A 19,271-nucleotide genomic window follows, 5' to 3' on the forward strand; every position below is an offset into this window, starting at 1 on the left:
CAGAACATCTCAGTAATCTCTCGAGGTGTCAGTGGGAATAGATACGATTTTAGAGGTAAAAGGTCAAGACTTCCAGATATAATGAGAACATTTCACACAAATGCTTTATCTTTTCTGTGACACCAGATAAACAGGAAGTAACTGGGACTAGTTGCAGAGACAGAGATAAGTGACTCTGGTTTACTTATGCAATGATAAGTATTTTGATATTCTGAGCTGAACTGTATTTCATTATTAATGGCAGTGAATATTAATCATATCGCCTTATTATTATGAATTTTCAATTAATGTCCATGTTGTGACAGACAGAACGTTCCTCAGCAGCTCTGCGTGCGATTTTAAAGCTCAGTGAATGAAAAGGAAATAGTTGAAGAGCCTCAGAGATCAGAGGTTTCCTCACAGCTGTTTGTTGAGTCCAGTCCAGTCGGTTTTATCTGTACGGAGCCGATCCACAACAGACAGTTACAGACAGAGCAGATCTGGACCTTCTCTTCATGCTGGAGTCTACACATCCCAGTCGGAGCAGCAGCAGCAGGAGAAACTTCCCTTCCAGAGGCACAAACCTGGAGCAGAACCAGACTCTGGGTGGGCGACGATCCGCTCGGACCAGTTTGTCGGGTTAGAAACGGATTCAGAAAGCCTGTCGGCAGTGGGAGGAATTAACTCCTACTCCTTCTCTACGCTCTAAGATCTTAATCAAGATTAATTGTGTAAGTTTTCTTGTTATTGTACGCGTCTGTGAAGGTTCTCAGTCATCCAGGTTGGTAAGTTTGGTTCTTAAAAAGGTTAAATACCTGGGAGTGTCTCACAAAAGGTCTTTAAAACGGAACGAGAGGGGAAACGTTATTATAACTACTATAATTACTACAAACCTGAGGCATCTGACTTATACCTTCTACATGATGGAGCGGTGGTCTAACCTGCCCTCACAGAGCAGATATCCCATAATCCAACACTGTAAAGCCTATATTTATGTATGTACAGTACGCAAATATCATGAATGACAGATTTTGCCTAAAGGCTCTTGAATCTATACAGTCCTATGACATCATCTGTTATTAAACCTCTGATTATGAACGAAGACGACGACGATGATGATGATTTATGGTTCTCTGGGATCAAGGAGAAGAAAAACAGATGAAATCTGAAGAAATAGAGGAACATAGAGGACGATGAGATTCAGCTTCAGTGGTTGAAGAAATGTTTTTAAAGATCAGAGCTGAAAGCTGAAGAAAAGGTGTAATACAACGACTAGGAGCCGGGATTAAAGTAAAGAACATCTGGAAAAATGTATAACAGAAACAGACAGTTTTGTTTTATGGTGATTGGTTATTGTTGTTGTTTTGTTTTCTTTTTTTTTGTATGTTTTATGGCAAGAATGTTGCTCAGTGACAGATTACTTGGAAAATTAGATATTGAGTGAGGGGCAGGCAATATAAGATGTATCTTCTCCCTGCTCTTCCTGCTCCCTTCCAACCAATGGAAGAAATGTTGTGATGATATTGTCAAATTGTGAAATTGCCTTGGTTGGAATAAATAAAAAGAAAGAAAGAAAGAAAGAAAGAAAGAAAGAAAAGAGACATTTTGACAAGAAAAAGGACAAATATTCTTGGAGAGATTTTGAGTTTTTGCAGTGTGTGTGTGTGACGTGACACTGTTGCCATGGACGACGACATCAGCATCAGGTCAACTCCTCTGATGAGTGGATAGATGTCAGCGGCGGTGGGAGGAGGAGGAGGAGGAGGAGGAGGCGGATCAGGACACCCCTCCTCCTCCTCCTCCTCCTCCTCCTGCTGGAGGTGCAGCCTGACTCCTCACGGACTCCCACGCTCACCATGAAGTTTCACACGCTGCATTCAGAGGGAAACAGACCAGGAGGAGAAGCGTGAGGAGAAGTAGGCTAGAGGTAGAGGAGCAGATAAAGGTCTGAGCGTCATGTGAGGAGGAACCAGTCGATCTGTCTCTCTCCGTCTCCGGTTTCCTCGGATTATTCGGTTATTTTATTTTACGCGGAGAGATGGAAGCGCTGCGTCCGGAGCTCTTCTCCCTCCTCCTCCTCCCGCTGCTCCTGCTGCTGTCGCCCGGCTCCTCCGCGTCCAGCTCCTCCTGGGACCTGGTTCTCCTCCACACCAACGACGTGCACGCCCGGGTGGAGGAGACCAGCAGGCGCTCGGGGAAGTGCGGGGGGCCGAGCGCGGAGTGTTTCGCCGGCGTGGCGCGGAGAGCCACGGAGATCCGGAGGATCCGCGGCGCCGGCGGCGACGTGCTGCTGCTGGACGCCGGAGACCAGTTCCAGGGGACGGTGTGGTTCAACTACTACAAGGGAGCTGAGGCTGCACACTTCATGAACAAGCTGCAGTACGATGCCATGGTAAAATAAGATAAGATAAGATAAGATAAGATAGATAGATAGATAGATAGATAGATAGACAGACAGACAGACAAAAATCTATATAAAAGTTGAATTGTTTTGTCTTTTCATTGTCGTTAGTTTCATATTTGACATATATTCTGAGTTTTATTTTTGAAATGTTGATTTATGAGATACATTTGTGGTTTTAAGATAATAAGAATTGATCCAATAGAAATACAAATTTCAGAATAAAACACTCAGGGAAACCAACTCCTGTAAGTGTATCACAAAGTGACAGTTTCAGTATGGAGCTACCTTTATTTTGAAGGAGCTTCAACACAAATACCTACCTTTATTCTGAAGGAGCTTTGATACAAACATCTACCTTTATTTTGAAGGAGCTTTAATACAAACATCTACCTTTATTTTGAAGGAGCTTCAACACAAACATCTACCTTTATACTGGTTGGACTCTCACAGATTGACCTACATTGAGCTCATAGTGAATAATTAGCCATGAACGGTTCGACTAAAATCAATTTCACACTCACATTGATTCGTTTGAGGTTGAGAAATGTTTAACTCTTAACTATTTCTGGAACTTAACTTAACTTATTTCCTCTCCCAGACCAGACCAAAGTTACACTAATGGTCCAACACTCGTCCACCACCTGTTTGTTGCTCTGTCCTGCACTAGTTCACATCAACAGCATCTAATAAGAGTCTAATGTGGAGGAGCAGATGTTTGAGGGCCGAACGCTCTCAGTCAGCAGACTGCCTGGAAACACTTAAGCTAAATTGTGTAATTATAAAATCATCTTCTTAGTCATCAACAGAGACATGAGCTTACAGTTTTCAACAGACAGACAGCTGGAAGACAAAACCAAGACAAAGAAAAGAGAGTGTAGAGTTATAATCGACCTGCAGGACCTTTCTAAACCTGTCTGTGGTTCGAACTGACGTTTCACTTCTTCCTTCCTGTTCCACCTCAGCTTTCACTCTTGGTTTTCTGGTTCATGTTTGGTTTTATCAGAATCGTGCACACATTCACCGCTGATGCAAAGTGTTGCAAAGTAACTGACGATAAACAGCACGTAGCCTACTGTACTGTACATGACAGAGTTTCTTTTCTTTCTTTCTTTTTTTTCTCCGAGCTGTTCTTCGAGCAGCCTGGAGGCTCAGTGTTAGTCTGCTCTGTGTTAAACACCGTCTCTATAATCACTGTGGTTCTGGCTGGAAGATTAAAAACCACCGCGAGCAGAGCTGATCCATTCAAACACCGGTTTCTGAGCAGCTGCTATTAAGCTAATTAAAACTGTCTGAGACCTTTGAGACCCAAACCAGTAAATTACATCCAGTCTCTCTCCGGTCTGAGTCCTTTGGCCGTAAACAAGAAACTCTGTGTTTCCTATCTGATGGTTTTAGTCCTGTTCGTTCAATCAGCAAGTCACAACATCGCTGTCTTGTCTGAGGTAGATGTTTGTTTTAACAAGACTGAAAACAGAATAAAGGTATAAAAGCTCCATACGGTGTAAAGGTAGATGTTTGTGTTAAAGCTCCTTCAAAATAAAGGTAGATGTTTGTATTAAAGCTCCTTCAAAATAAAGGTAGATGTTTGTATCAAAGCTCCTTCAAAATAAAGGCAGATGTTTGTATCCTTCAAAATAAAGGTAGATGTTTGTATCAAAGCTCCTTCAAAATAAAGGTAGATGTTTGTATCCTTCAAAATAAAGGCAGATGTTTGTGTTAAAGCTCCTTCAAAGTAAAGGTAGATGATTGTATTAAAGCTCCTTCAAAATAAAGGTAGATGTTTCTATTAAAGCTCCTTCAAAATAAAGGTAGATGTTTGTATCCTTCAAAATAAAGGTAGATGTTTGTATCAAAGCTCCTTCAAAGTAAAGGTAGATGTTTGTATCCTTCAAAATAAAGGTAGATGTTTGTATCCTTCAAAATAAAGGCAGATGTTTGTATTAAAGCTCCTTCAAAATAAAGGTAGATGTTTGTGTTAAAGCTCCTTCAAAATAAAGGTAGATGTTTCTATTAAAGCTCCTTCAAAATAAAGGTAGATGTTTGTATCAAAGCTCCTTCAAAATAAAGGTAGATGTTTGTATCCTTCAAAATAAAGGCAGATGTTTGTATTAAAGCTCCTTCAAAATAAAGGTAGATGTTTGTGTTAAAGCTCCATACAGTATAAAGGTAGATGTTTGTGTTAAAGCTCCATACAGTATAAAGGTAGATGTTTGTGTTAAAGCTCCATACAGTATAAAGGTAGATGTTTGTGTTAAAGCTCCATACAGTATAAAGGTAGATGTCCATGTGTAGTGTGATTATAAAGCAGCTCTAGGTTCTATATTAATACTATGAAAGTATCAAAGCCTCAGTCCACAGAGAAATGCACACAGCCTGTATTCAGAAACTGAGCCTTATAACCAGCCGTCAGGACTTCCTGTCACTTTGTGATGTCACATCAAAGCCCCGCCCCCTCACTAACAACTTTGCAGGATTTTTAGTTTCTCTTGAGTGTTTCATTCTGTTTCTTTGTGTTTTTCAGGCTTTTGGGAACCACGAGTTTGACAACGGAGTGGAGGGACTCATGAAGCCGTTCATGGAGCAGATCAAGTGTCCCGTCGTCAGCGCGAACCTCAGAGTGGACGGCGCTCTGGCGGCGACGTTTGGAAACTCCTTCCAGCCGTACAAGATCCTGACGGTGGGCGGGCAGAAGGTGGGCGTGGTCGGATACACGTCGCAGGAAACGTCGGATCTGTCCAGACCCGGTCAGTTGAGTGGACGGAGGCTGTTTAACGTCCTCACAGTGTTGTTTTCGTTAACGATGATGAAATATTTTCGTTGACGCCCCGATAACGATAACAAGACGGTGACGAGATAAACAATGGCTCTCTTACCCCTTTTCCACCGAGCTGGTTCTGGTGCAGGTTCGGAGCTAGTTCCTGCTTAGCACCGGTTCTTTGCTTTTCCACTGCCTAAGCACCGGTTCTTGGTCTTAGAACTGGTTCCAGACCAGCACCAACTTCTTGCTGGGCCAGAGCTAAGAACCAGTTCTTCCAGGGGCTGGCAGCAGGGTTACCTTAGCAACAAGACCAGCGCTAAGATATACAGACACGTTATCGCTACGTATTAAGCTTGTTTATCGATGTAAACACAGTTGAAGCTACAGGCGGTGGCTAACAGCAGCTAACGCTCAAATCAAAACATATCGCCGTCAAAACGTAGTTGCCCGGTCGCGGCGATTACGGCGAAGACGGCTGCTTTTTCCATCTTTTTTTTCAGTCGGGTTTAGAGTTATCGTTAATTAAAAGCCTAGTCTGTGCTTCCACGTCGGGTCCGGTGTTCAACACCCGCAGGTCGGACCAGGTTTTAATTTTCAGGTCCGTTTATAACTGTAGCAGGCAAAAATAAATAAATAAAAATAACTGTATTAGGCAGCAAAGACCGAGCAGCTCCTGGATGGGGAGCGTGGCTCTGACTTGGCTCCTGATCAGTGGAAAAGCAAAGTGGTTCTTTGGAGGCACCAGAGTTGAACCAGTTAAGCACAGAACTAGCACCAGCACCGAACCAGCACTGGAACCAGTTTGGTGGAAAAGAGGTATCTGATGACGAAAACATGACGAGACGTGTGTGAGTTTTCGTTGACGAGACGAGAACGGACGTAAATGTTAGTGGTAGGGCTGTGATCGCCTCTAAATTTCATATTGTGGATTGTCATAACTCTAAGCTTCACACGATTTAGCAACGGCTCCGTCAAAAGTAGAACAACGCTGCTGAGACGAGCCGCGGTGCGCCCGCCGCCCGGTGCTTGTGATCAGAGCGGCAGAGAGCAGCAGGCAGTGATCAGCTGCTCCGGTGACCACGGCGCTGACGGGTGGTCAGACGTTCAAAATGCACGACATTTCTGCTTATTGTGTGTGTAATCTGTCAATTAATATCAAAAAGTATCTGCAACGCTGCTGCATCCCATCCTTGTGTGGTCACGTCCACCACCTGGCATGCAGCGCACATTCTGCTCAACACACCTGCCGTCACTCCACCAGAAGATACAGTATATGGACGTATTTTAAATATAATCCAGCAGAAAAAAAACTGAATGCACCAGGCTACTGTTACCACTTTATCTGTGTGTAGGCTAATGCATAATCCTTAGACCATAAACCATTGGGTTGAAACATTATGTGTAAAACCATTCCTTTATTGAATTAATTTGTTAAAAGACTTTTTTTTCTCTTTTTTTTTACTAAAACTGACTAAAACGTTTTACTAAAACTAATAAGTATTTTCGTCAAAAAGACTAAGACTAAGACTAAATCTAAAATGCCTGCCAAAAACAACACTGCTTCCTCATGTTTCTGTTTGCTTCTAACTCCATCGCACATTGTTTACGTCGTCATCCGAAGGCCTCTTCACTGTAAACATATATATACACATGCCCCAGTACATCTGTACAACATCTGTAAACCGTTATCCGTCCGTCTGCCAAAAAGAAAATGGAAAAACCTCATCATCTGAGTTTCAATATCAACACTGAATCCAAAAAAAGAAAACAGATTTCACTGCAGCGGATACAAGGTAAAGAAAAACAAATCAAATCAGAAAGTAAAACAAGATTCATCCCTGAGAGAATATCTCATTCTAAGAAACTTTCCATAAAACTCCACTTCAGTAACAAATATGTTTAACAGTTAAAACAACAACATCTGCCCTAATTCACTTTCTAATCCTCAGTTAAGTCAAATGTAGTCAGCCGTGTAAAGTTTCACCTCCTGTTTCAGCTGCAGAAGATGAAAATAGAGACGTGCGTGTTCGGTCGGTTCTATTCTGAGACGGTGGAAAACAATGAAAAACCACATTAACACCAGGAGGATGCATCACACATGTCAGAAGAAGTGTTACAACAACAACAAAACAGAGTATTTTAGTTTTATAGGTTAAAATGAGAAAGACAAATGCGATTTAATGAACAAATATAAAGATGAGTCATTGTAGTGAAATAAAAAAAAAGTCACTCTGGTTTCACTTTGTCACATAAATAATGTTAGAAATGTCGTGTATAATGAAAATGTTCAACCTAATGAGCTTACAGACGTAGAAAACCCTGTTTCTGTTATTTATTGTTTTATTTATGTATTTAAAAGGGACAATACACATTAATGAACATCAGTATGTGTATACAAATGTAAAGGTGTCGTAGTTTTAGCAAGCCTGCTAATTTACATCCGCAGTCCCTTGGCAGGCAATAAACGAACAGACAGAGGAATAAGAGAAGAGTTAAGAAAAAATAATAAATAAAAAATACATTTATGGCTCATTATTTATCATTTTTTCTAATAAATAATAAAAAAAAAATCTTAAATAATAAAACTTTAATCCCAGTTCCCCTAGCTCTGTCAGAGTTAACAGGATGATAACACATTAATTCAGCCCTTTTAGTTTCATCCTGTATAATTAAAAGCGTTAGCATCTGTAGAAAACCCTCATACATACTGATATATGTTAATCATCTGATTTGTGCAAATATTACAAGAAAGTCGTTTTTAAATACATATTTCTCTTTTTTTCCCTACTGCTCAGGACCTCACCTGCGGTTCGAGGACGAGGTGACGTCTCTGCAGCCGCACGTGGACAAACTGCGGACGCTGGGGGTGGATAAGATCATCGCTCTGGGCCACTCCGGCTTCACCATGGACCAGGAGATCGCCAGGAAGGTCCGCGGTGTCGACGTGGTCATCGGCGGACACACCAACACCTTCCTCTACACAGGTGGGCCGCAGCGGACACATCACATCGCATCACATCTGTCCTGTATTTACTATACGTACAGTATGGAGGACTGTCAATGGGGAATAAAACACACAAGAGCAGCAGCAGCTTGTGTTTTATTTCCCATCCTGCTCAGCAGCTTTTCTCTTCAGTGGCCAAGGAGACAGAAACAGTGGATTAATCTCTTTTCCTTCAGTGGGTTTTAAAGGGATAGTTCACCCAAAATTGAAATTTCAACTTATTATCTACTCGCCCTCATGTGGACTAAGGGCTGGGAGAAGTTTCAGAGTCCTCCGTGGCTTCTCTGAGTTACAGGGGGTCTCGGTGTAGCAGTGCATGTCCATATAACAGTTGCAAATGGATACCAACTGTCTTTGTAACAAAAAGACACACCAAAAAACATCCAAATACCTCCATGCTGCTCGTATGTAATGTCTGTCTTGTATTGAAGCCCCGAAATGCGAAATTGTCGCGAAAAAAATGTAATAAGTCTATTTTTCAAGCTTGTTTGTAACGAAAGCTCCTCTTCCCGGTTCGTCAAATTTGGACGAACTAGGGACAATTTCGCATTTCGGGGCTTCAATACAAGACAGACATTACATACGAGCAGCATGGAGGTATTTGGATGTTTTTTGGTGTGTCTTTTTGTTACGAAGACAGTTGGTATCCATTTGCAACCGTTATATGGACATGCACTGCTACGCCGAGACCCCCTGTAACTCAGAGAAGCCACGGAGGACTCTGAAACTTCTCCCAGCCCTTAGTCGTTTTGGGTGAACTACCCCTTTAATGATGGTGGCTCCAACGCTGCTGAAGCTTCCTGACTGAAGGAAAGTGACGAACGCCAGAGCAAACAGACTCCAGAGCCTGGTCGCCATAAATAACCTGTGGAGCAGAGCAGCGAGGGAACGAACCGCTGGCTTTGACCTCAGGCCACAGAAACGCTAGGAAAATAAAACTGTTCCTGTGTCACAGAGAGAGAGAGAGAGAGAGGGAGAGTGATGCATTCAAGACCTCCTGCAAGTGGGAGTTTTGAGTTGAAGTGGATCTGTGTTCTTCCTTCTGGGTTCGACTTCAAACTTGTTGTTGAATGTTTTAATTTCCACTATTTCTATGTCCCTGAACGCATCACTGACCTGAATGTTAAGTCTCAGATCATTAATGAAGTGTTCAAAGGTCGCAAAAGGAAGTAAACTGAAAAAGAAAACTGTCCGTTATTAACCTGATTGGTGATAAGGATAGTTTAATAATTGATTTTAGAGTGCCGAAGTGGAAGCAGGAAGTAACGGCGCCATGTGTCCTCAATTCGAAAAAAGTCTCCATACAAATGAACGGGAGTCCAAGTTTTATTTCGTGATCCGTTTGAATTGTGCCATGAGAAAAAAATATGTCCTCTACCTGTTTAAAACACCACGTTTCATGAAGAGAAATCAGCAGTTTGTTGTAAAACTATTGTAAAATAAAATTCCGAAGACTCCGTAACCATAGAGACTACAGGTCACGTAGGTGACGTCACCAAATGCCGCCCTTTCCCGTGTCAGTTGATGACGTTTTTTTGTGGGACACCAGATCTGTAGTCCGTAGAGCGTCTTCACACTAAATAGATTCTTCTGTTGCAGTTTTACGATAAATTGATGTTTTAAACAGGTAGAGGATATATTTTTTTGTCATGGCACAATTCAAACGGATCACGAAATAAAACCTGGACTCCCATTCATTTGTATGGAGACTTTTTTCGAATTGAGGACCCGTGGCGCCGTTACTTCCTGCTTCCGCTTCGGCACTCTATTGACAAACAGTTGAGCTCATTGAAGCAGGAAAAGCTGTTTTCAGTGATGAGTTCAGGTGACGTTGGAACAGACCGTTCTTCAGAGAGTCTGATCAAACAGCAGCTCAGTGTGTTCAGTTCACATCCGACCGAGTCGTATCTCAGAGGAGATGAAACGTTTTCTATGCAAATCAGGCTCAATATCAGTGACCGGACCTCACCTGCCTTTACCTGTCACCTCATGGCTCCGCCCCCTCTCGCACAGTTAAACACTCAAATTGATTTAGAAACTTATCAGCTCCAAAATAAGATAAAATAAACAAATGTAACGGAACAGGATGAAAATCTATTATAAAGTTATAATAAAGAAAAACAAACAGATAAATAAACAAAGGACAAATATGAAATGTCAGTGAGAGAGGCGTTCCATATCAATAGGAAGCATTTAAAACTTTTCCTTAGGAATATGACATTTCTGTTGTAAAAAAAAAGGTTTATAGTTTTTTTCTGTTTGGTTTTGACACTGTTGGTTGGACAAAATGAGACAATGTGAAGAAGATCTCAATAAGTTATTTTTGTTCATCTTTATTATTTTGGTCCATTTCCCTTTGCTTCCCTTCAGAAACGTGAGATTCTGTTATTAAACTAAAACACGTCGTCGTCTGCATAACGGAGCACTAAGCGGTAAAAAAAGTTCAACTCCTTCTCTGCTGCTGAACTTTTCCTCACAGTTCTTCTCTGCTTTTTGTGTTGTCCTGAGGAGTCTTATTTTGAAGGGCAAGGTTACCCTGAGCCTAACGGAGGAGGCTGATTGGTGCTTTAGTTCATTCATATTGAACAAATTTATACTTGAAGGTTGTTTCTTGACATTCTTTACTTTTTCAGGAACTCCTCCGTCCTCCGAGGTTCCCGCCGGTCCGTACCCCTTAATGGTGACGTCGGTCGACGGGCGGAAGGTTCCCGTGGTCCAGGCCTACGCCTTCGGGAAGTATCTGGGTTATCTGAAGGTGACGTTTGATAAGGACGGACACGTAGTGAGTTCCACGGGAAACCCCATCCTGCTCGACGGCAGCATCCCACAGGGTAAAAAGGACCTGGATTCCTACAAGATTTACATTTAAAGGGATAGTTCACCCAAAATTGAAATTTCACTCATTATCTACTCACCCTCATGTCGACTAAGGGCTGGGAGAAGTTTCAGAGTCCTCCGTGGCTTCTCTGAGTTACAGGGGGTCTCGGCGTAGCAGTGCATGTCCATGTAACGGTTGCAAATGGATACCAACGGTCTTCGTAACAAAAAGACACACCAAAAAACATCCAAATACCTCTGCGGAAGCTCCTCTTCCCGGTTCGTCAAATTTGACGAACCGGGAAGAGGAGCTTCGAGAAGCTTCCGCTACAAAACAAGCTTGAAATATAGACTTATTTAATTTTTTTCGGGACAATTTCGCATTTCGGGGCTTCAATACAAGACGGACATTACATACGAGCAGCATGGAGGTATTTGGATGTTTTTTGGTGTGTCTTTTTGTTTTACGAAGACAGTTGGTATCCATTTGCAACCGTTATATGGACATGCACTGCTACGCCGAGACCCCCTGTAACTCAGAGAAGCCACGGAGGACTCTGAAACTTCAATTTTGGGTGAACTATCCCTTTAAGAGTTAAAGGAAAAAGATAAAGTGACTTCTGTGTGTCTTGTTTTTTAGACATGTTTGCTTTAGAAATGGTAGAGAGTAGAAAACCAGATATGTACTGTGTCCATGTTGAGTTGTTTCTGGCTCTAACACCGGTGTTGGTGTCTTCTCCAGATCCGGAGTTCCTGGCCGACGTGGAGGAGTGGAAGAAGAACTTGGCCAACTACTCGTCCCAGGTGATCGGAAAAACTCTGGTCCTCCTGAACGGAGACACCACCGAGTGTCGCTTCAGGGAATGTAACCTGGGAAATCTGATCTGTGACGCCATGGTAGGTTTAAGGATCAGAGCTTCAGGCTGATGATCTGTGACTGTGGGAAGTTTATGGTTCGATCCAGACTTGGTGAAACTTGCACAGTGATTCAGTGGTTTAGACACTTCCTGTCTGGAGATGAGTTCAGTTACCGGATGACGGTGTGGACACTTACCTCACTCTTTAAATATGTTGGGTGATTTGTCAGAGTCTCTGAACTTGATACAGTTCCATATCAAAGTCTGTTTTGTGGTGTTGGACTCTGATGTTGAAGAAATGAGCTGCTGAGAATCAAAACAGGAAGGAAACCACCGCCTCCTTCCAAACATCCACCAACCACATCATTAAACAGATCGGGCGCTCTGCCACCAAATCTGGCAACCTCACTGTGATGACCAACGAGCCATTAAGACGGAAAATAGTCCTGGTGGACATCACTGTGACATCATACACTGCTTCATTTCTCAACCAAGTAGATTTTTGGGAGGAAAAAACCCAACGAGGTCCAGAGTGCTCATGACGTTTTTTCAGCATCTAGCAAAGGTGCTGTTTGGTTAGGGACATGAAGTTACAGAACACTGAAGAAAAGATCCAAGACACTCCTCTAAGAAAGAATAAAAAGCCTTCATTAGGATGTCTATATGACAAAATGGTTAAAATAGATCAGTACAACATTAAAATGGAGACTGGTATACAACTAGTAAAAGTAGATTTTTGATCAGACCCGCAAATGTCCAACCGACACAATCACTGTATTTCTGGACCTGAGCCCAATTACAAAACTATGTTCTTTAAAGGGATACTTCACCCCAAATCGATAATTCACCAATCATCTACTCTCCGTCATGCCAAGGAAGGGTTTGGAGAACTTTCAGAGTCATCAAAACGCTTTTGGAGTTCCAGGGGGGGTCCGGTTGGCAACGGGTTTTCATATAATGGCGGCCCCCTGGAACTCCAAAAGCGTTTTGATGACTCTGAAAGTTCTCCAAACCCTTCCTTGGCATGACGGTGAGTAGATGATTGGTGAATTATCGATTTTGGGTGAAGTATCCCTTTAAGTTGTCTGTTACAGTAATTAAACAACTGTTCATTAACACAACATGGAAACATGTTCATCAGATCTCCAAAAAAACGTTAATGATCTGTAACTTTAACCTCAGTCCAGATTAATTCTTGGGTTTTACAACCAAACGTCCAATATATTGTGAACAAAACTAATAATTCGTTATAAATTATAATTGACCCTTCGCGTAAGCCCCGCCCCCTTGGTTACTGTTGCTACGCCGGGCAAGCTTTCACTCCCAGCCATGCTCCTGGCAATATTTGGTATCGATTTTAAAGGAAATATCAGCAAATTTCTGGATAAACTGTTCTGAGATAATAGAGAGAAGAAGTCACAAAGATCATTCATGGTTTTCAGTGACGTGACTCGCGCAGGAGTCACGTCACTGAGGACTGGACAATGTACAGAGCAGCAGTAAGGGCTGGTCATTTTACCGTCTATCAACCCACGAAGACTTAGGTCATCTCACTGGTCATGAAACGTTGTCAAACTGCAAGTTTTTGGGCGATTGTGAACCACATACAGCTTTGGCTGCTGTTTTTTTTCTCCCACCGCTGTATCAGTCAGTGAAAGCAGTCCCTGCCTGGAGGATCCCTCGCCTAAAAGCCCTAAAAGTACAGCTGTCATTTTGGAGGTGAACATATGGTTATCCCCATATTTACATTTGCTCAAGTCGAAAAAAAAGTCAGCTCGTATCTGAACATCGGCCGCTGCCGCTGTAGTAGTAGTAGCAGCAGCAGCAGCAGCAGCAACAACATCATCCTTCTCTACAAACAAATGTTTTTCGTCCTAGTCTCAAAATGTGTCCACAAAAGCAAACGTAATGACTCCCTGCTGAAAGCTTGCCAGGCCTATAGTTACGGTTGCTAACGTAGGATTGGACAATAGCCGTTGATGGGAGGGGTGGGCGAAGGGTCAATTGTCTCCATGGTAACTTTTATCTGACTTCAAGGCCTTGGTCCGACCTCTTGGTCCAACAAAGACTCTGAAGCCTTTTGCTCTTTTGTTCTGACGTTGGTGGAGGTGGAGTTTCGTTCTCCAGTAGAGAGTGAAGCTCAGAACATCTGACCTGTCCTCTGTCCTCCATCCTTCGTCCTCCAGGTCGCCAACAACATCAGATCTTCAGACGGCGTCCAGTGGAACCACGTCAGCGCCAGCATCTTCAACGGAGGAGGCATCCGCGCGTCCATCGACGAGCTCACCAGGAACGGTTCGATCACCATGGAGGACCTGATCTCCGTCTTGCCCTTCGGAGGAACCTTCGACCTGGTGCAGCTGAGAGGCTCCACGCTGAGGAAGGCCTTCGAACACTCAGTGAGACGCTACGGACAGAGCTCCGGAGAGTTCCTCCAAGTCTCCGGTATACCCGAGTCCCAACATCTGGACACACACTTTCATTTCATTTCATTTCATTTTGATTTATTTCATTCATGGTTTACATTCTCACATAGTTGCACAAAGTCTACTTGCCAACAATGAGTACCCGGAAATGTTGAGTACCCCAAAGTTTTATGTTAGAAATAGATAGTATGGGTCCCCAGTATTCAGAAACTGCCGGATGCTAACTTGTATAGTGAACAATTAGCATAATTGACATAATTAGCATACATTAGCATAATTGCTATGGGCAATATTTCAACAACTGCTTGGCTGATCTGGGCAATATTAGTGTCGTTTTAGGGGTTATTGATGATGCTGAATCCATTTCTGACATTTTCAAAATTCAAAATGGCTGTCTAAACCGGAAGTGACCAGATTTTGAAATCCATCAAAATCGGCCCACTGGCGGTCAATTTTGTTGAAATATTGCCCATATAGGCAATTATGCTAATTTATGCTAATTATGTTTGTTATGCTAATTGCCCAATATATATATAAGTTAGCATCCGGCAGTTTCTGAATACTGGGTACCCATACTTCTAACATAAAACTTTGGGGTACTCAACATTTCCGGGTTCACAATGGGGCCCTATGGGCTGGCAAGTAGACTAACATATTTACATAATGTACACATTTTCACCATGAATGAATGAAAAGGAGCAGGATGAAGAAAAGTTATAGTACCTGCCCCTCTCTGTTGTTACAATTACATTGGCTTACTTCAACACCAATATTATACTCTGTTTCAAATTATTAAGAATGATGAAACATAGTAATGACAAGAAAACAAACAAAATAGCAGTAGACACCACTCGTCTATCTATCTTTTCTTTTTTTCCCTTCTTTTTCTCTTTCTCCTTCTTCTTTTTTGTAGGCGCTTATCTTTTCTATTTTAAATATTTTCTTAAGCTGAGACATACTTGTACAACTTTTCAATTCCTTGCTTTGTGAATGCCATACTTTTACACCTGCAACAGAAATACACATTTGTTTTAAGCTTAACCTTGCAAATGTCTGTTTTAAATCAAGCTTCAGTCTGTTATTCTCCTCTTCCTCCAATTTAAACAGGTTTTGTAAATGTTCTGGTAATGATCTGTTCTTTGCTTTAAACATTATTTTTAGGGTCTTTAATTCTATTATATCGGCCATTTTCAACAAACCTGCAGAAATAAAAAATCTATTTGAGGGATCTCTATTGCCTGCCTTGTGGATAACTCTTACTGCTCTTTTTTGTAGCAGAAACACTCAGTTTAGCAGGAACTGACCCTGTCCGATGTTTCCTCCACAGGAATTCATGTAGAGTTCGACTTGTCCAAACCTCCGGGAAGTCGAGTGAAGAGCCTCAGCATCCTCTGCATCGACTGTCGCGTCCCGACCTACGAGCCGGTGAAGGACGAGGAGGTCTACCGACTGGTGGTGCCGTCCTACATGGTGACCGGCGGCGACGGGTTCGCCGTGATTAAAAACGAGACCCTCAAACACAACAGCGGTGAGACCTCAGGGTCCTTCGGAGGATCTTTTGTAGAGATCTCCTGATGTTGTTTTGTCTTAAAGGAGAATTCCGGCCATTTTTGACCCCTAAATCGTTGTCCTGATGGTCAACCAGTGTTGGTTGGAGCAAAAAACGCGACTAAAATTGATGCACGCAAACCATAGTTAGTTAGTTGGAGTTAAACCATGGCTACCCGGCGCTAGGGATAGCGACAACGCTAACCTATGGGGGCAATTCTTTCAACCACAACAAACAATCAAATATCTATGGTACATGACTGGAATCCTTAGAGACACCACTGAACTCATATAGTGTAGAGTATAAACAGTATAAACTTTGTGTTTTTGCATGTAGCCACTCACCTGAAACATCCTGGAAAGACATTACTATCCGGTCGCAGAGCGCCTGCTTTTTACTTTTTCCTCTTTGTGATGATTTCTCTACAAAAATAAACGGTGGAGCAGTGCAGTGGTAATGTCCAAAATATCTCTGACCGTTTATTTTTGTATTAAAGTGGCAGGATATGGGTATTGCAAAAGCGCCCAGAAAACCCATTCACTCCAATGTATGTGTGTAGCCCACTTGCTTCTAAATTGATGAAAACGGCCGTGTTTTTGTTTTTAGGTGTCTTGGTCATATCAAATTACACTAACAATTTGTTTATTATAAAATGTAGATTGAAACATTCATGTAGAAAACCTACATTTTTTTTATTAGCCTATGTGTTAATGTTTATCTGTAAAGGGTTAAGGGTTAACATGGGTGATCTAGAAATGTCCTTAAATTATTGAAAATACCACACTTGCTCAATGCTCATTCACCAACAATGCAGCAGAGATGTCAGCTCTTGGGCGCTTTTGCAATACCCATATTCCGCCATCAGGAGGCGCTTCCATTGGACCAATGCGTGTCGTTACTCTCTTATTCCAGTTCTCTAGCACCGTCTAGCCATGGTGTAACTCTATGGTTTGCCTGCATAAATTTTAGTCGCGTTTTTTGCTCCGATTTAAAGCAGAAGTAAGCAATATTTTTGTGTTAATATAAGTCTTAAATAGTTATATCTTCCGACAGCAATCACTTACATAGAGTGTTTGGACAGAAACACGGGTCTGTCAGTCACTCTGCTCTGCTCTGAGCCGAGGAGAAAACATTTCTCGTATCTTACAGTTTTTATCCAAATGAGGAGAGAGAACGGCATGCAGGGCTGTGTGTGCAGCCAAGGGATGCGCGTGAATGTGGTGACGTAGGGACGAGGACTGTTATGGTGCGTTCAAGGCAACTCATAACTCATGTTTTTCCGACCTGTGAAGTCGTACCAGTTCGATCTGGTACGAGTTGACGGGTCGGAAGTTACGAGTGGCCGTTATAGTGACTTTCACAGGTAAAACAGGTCGGAAAAACACGAGTGGGTTGCCTGGAACGCTACAAAGTCGTACGTTGTGACTTGAAGCTGTAATTTACGGTTTCAAAAGCCTGCCTGGAACGCAGCATTAGCCAAAACGACCGGATCGCTTACTTCTGCTTTAACGATTTAAAGGTTAAAAATGGCCAGAACTCTCCTCTAACATTTGTTCTCCCCTCCCCCCCCCACAGGAGACCTGGACATCTCCGTCGTGTCCAACTACATCACTCGGAGACAGAAGGTTTATCCATCCGTAGAAGGACGCATCAAGATCTACAACTCGTCCCCTGGACTCGGCGGACGGACCGTGTCTCTGGTTCTACTGGGGCTGCTCTGGACTCTGAGTGGGACCATGTAGGACCGAGTCCAGGGAACACACGACCACCTAGGGACGTTGGATGTTTTTTAATAAACTGCATAAACATGAAGAAGACTTAACTGTGACGGACGTGGAGGCGCCACAAACTGACACAAATCATCTGATCTTTACTTTTATCGTTGTTTTTAAAAACAGAAGGAACGACTCCAGAGGTCGGGAGTCGAGAGTTCGTTTGGACCAAACAGCGGAAGGAGAAAACACTTTTTGTTTGTTTGTTTTAAAGGGATAGTTCACCCAAAATTGAAATTTCACTCATTATCTACTCACCCTCATGTAGCGGAAGCTTCTCGAAGCTCCTCTTCCCGGTTCGTCAAATTTGGACGAACTGGGAAGAGGAGCTTCCGCTACAAACAAGCTTGAAAAATAGACGTATTCATTTTTTTTTCGGGACAATTTCGCATTTTTGGGGCTTCAACACAAGACGGACATTACATACGAGCAGCATGGAGGTATTTGGATGTTTTTTGGTGTGTCTTTTTGTTACGAAGACAGTTGGTATCCATTTGCATCCGTTATATGGACATGCACTGCTACGCCGAGACCCCCTGTAACTCAGAGAAGCCACGGAGGACTCTGAAACTTCTCCCAGCCCTTAGTCCACATGACGGTGAGTAGATAATGAGTGAAATTTCAATTTTGGGTTAAGCTAACGGCGACTAAAGCTGCAGTTCCACTCGTGACCACTAGAGCCTGCTCTGTTTTCTCTCTCACTTTTTACAGTTTTTCATGTTTTTCTTTTCTGTCAGTTTTGGAAAATCTCGTTCTACTCTCTATGAAGACGTTTTGTTATTGGCTTGATTGACCTCAGACCTGAGCACTGATGACCGGACCAGAACTCTTTGTGTTTGTTTTTTTATAAGAGGCCGAAAAAAATTAAAAGTAAATGTGTTAATGTCGACATTTTGTTGGACTTGGACTCAACTCTTTGGCCAGTTTGCAGGAAGCTAAAGGTTTAAAGTTTCCTGACGCTTGGATGTGATTGGTCGGGGGGAAAAAATACAGAACAGAAACAATCACTTACATCACTGTGTCAATGAGAACCATAAAACTGTTAAATAAAACGTTTCTTATCTTTATTTTCTGTTTCAGTGGTCAAACAAACTACTGTAGCCTATGTTGCAACAGGATTTCTTAATTCATGAGTCACAGCCGCTTCCAGACACAGAACAGAAGTATTGATCCAAGTAAAACTGCTCATTGTTTCACAGTCAGAGGACGGAGAGTTTCACTGCCTCGTTCAGCAACTTAGAGCTTTTTTTCCCCGAAATTTTTAGATTGTTCAGTGGAGGTCAGTTCCTCCTTGGTCTCTTAAAGCAGAGTAAGAGTGTCGACTTGTGGATCCAGGGATTTAGGAGGGGAAAAAAATATTTTGGATGGGGAAAAAGCATTCATATTGATGGTTTTTTCCAATCCAAAATCTTTTTTTTCCTCCTAAATGCATGTTTTCCTCGGGTTTTGTCTTTGTTAATATGGAAACAAAGTCCCGAGTTTGACAGTCGACTAGTAAACAGAGCTACGTGATAAAAACACACACTGACTGCTCTCTCATATTAACAGAGTTATGCACACAGTGTTGTGTTGTAAGGAACTGGTGGATGTTGCAAAGCATGTGTAGTAATATTTTGAGCATTATATAGAGGCCAAAGTCGTTGTTAGATTTAAGAACTGCCCCATTACTTTGCTGTTTAACTGCAGTGTAGCACAGCTAGCAGGA

The 19,271-nt window shown here is 42.3% G+C and overlaps 1 protein-coding gene across 1 annotated transcript; it reads left to right on the top strand.

Annotated features, from left to right (window-relative positions):
* The first annotated feature begins 1,819 nt into the window (after positions 1-1,819).
* On the top strand, positions 1,820-18,633 carry LOC311007690 (snake venom 5'-nucleotidase-like). Its single transcript, XM_084000965.1, has 8 exons — positions 1,820-2,371; positions 4,905-5,127; positions 7,937-8,125; positions 10,779-10,976; positions 11,705-11,859; positions 14,006-14,264; positions 15,573-15,773; positions 17,370-18,633. Exons 1-8 carry the CDS (start codon positions 2,018-2,020, stop codon positions 17,534-17,536), a joined length of 1,746 nt encoding a protein of 581 aa, XP_083857091.1. The 5' UTR covers positions 1,820-2,017; the 3' UTR covers positions 17,537-18,633.
* Positions 18,634-19,271: the final 638 nt, after the last annotated feature.

This window comes from Trachurus trachurus (assembly GCF_905171665.1).
Source record: "Trachurus trachurus genome assembly, chromosome: 24".
Taxonomy (NCBI): Eukaryota; Metazoa; Chordata; class Actinopteri; order Carangiformes; family Carangidae; genus Trachurus; species Trachurus trachurus.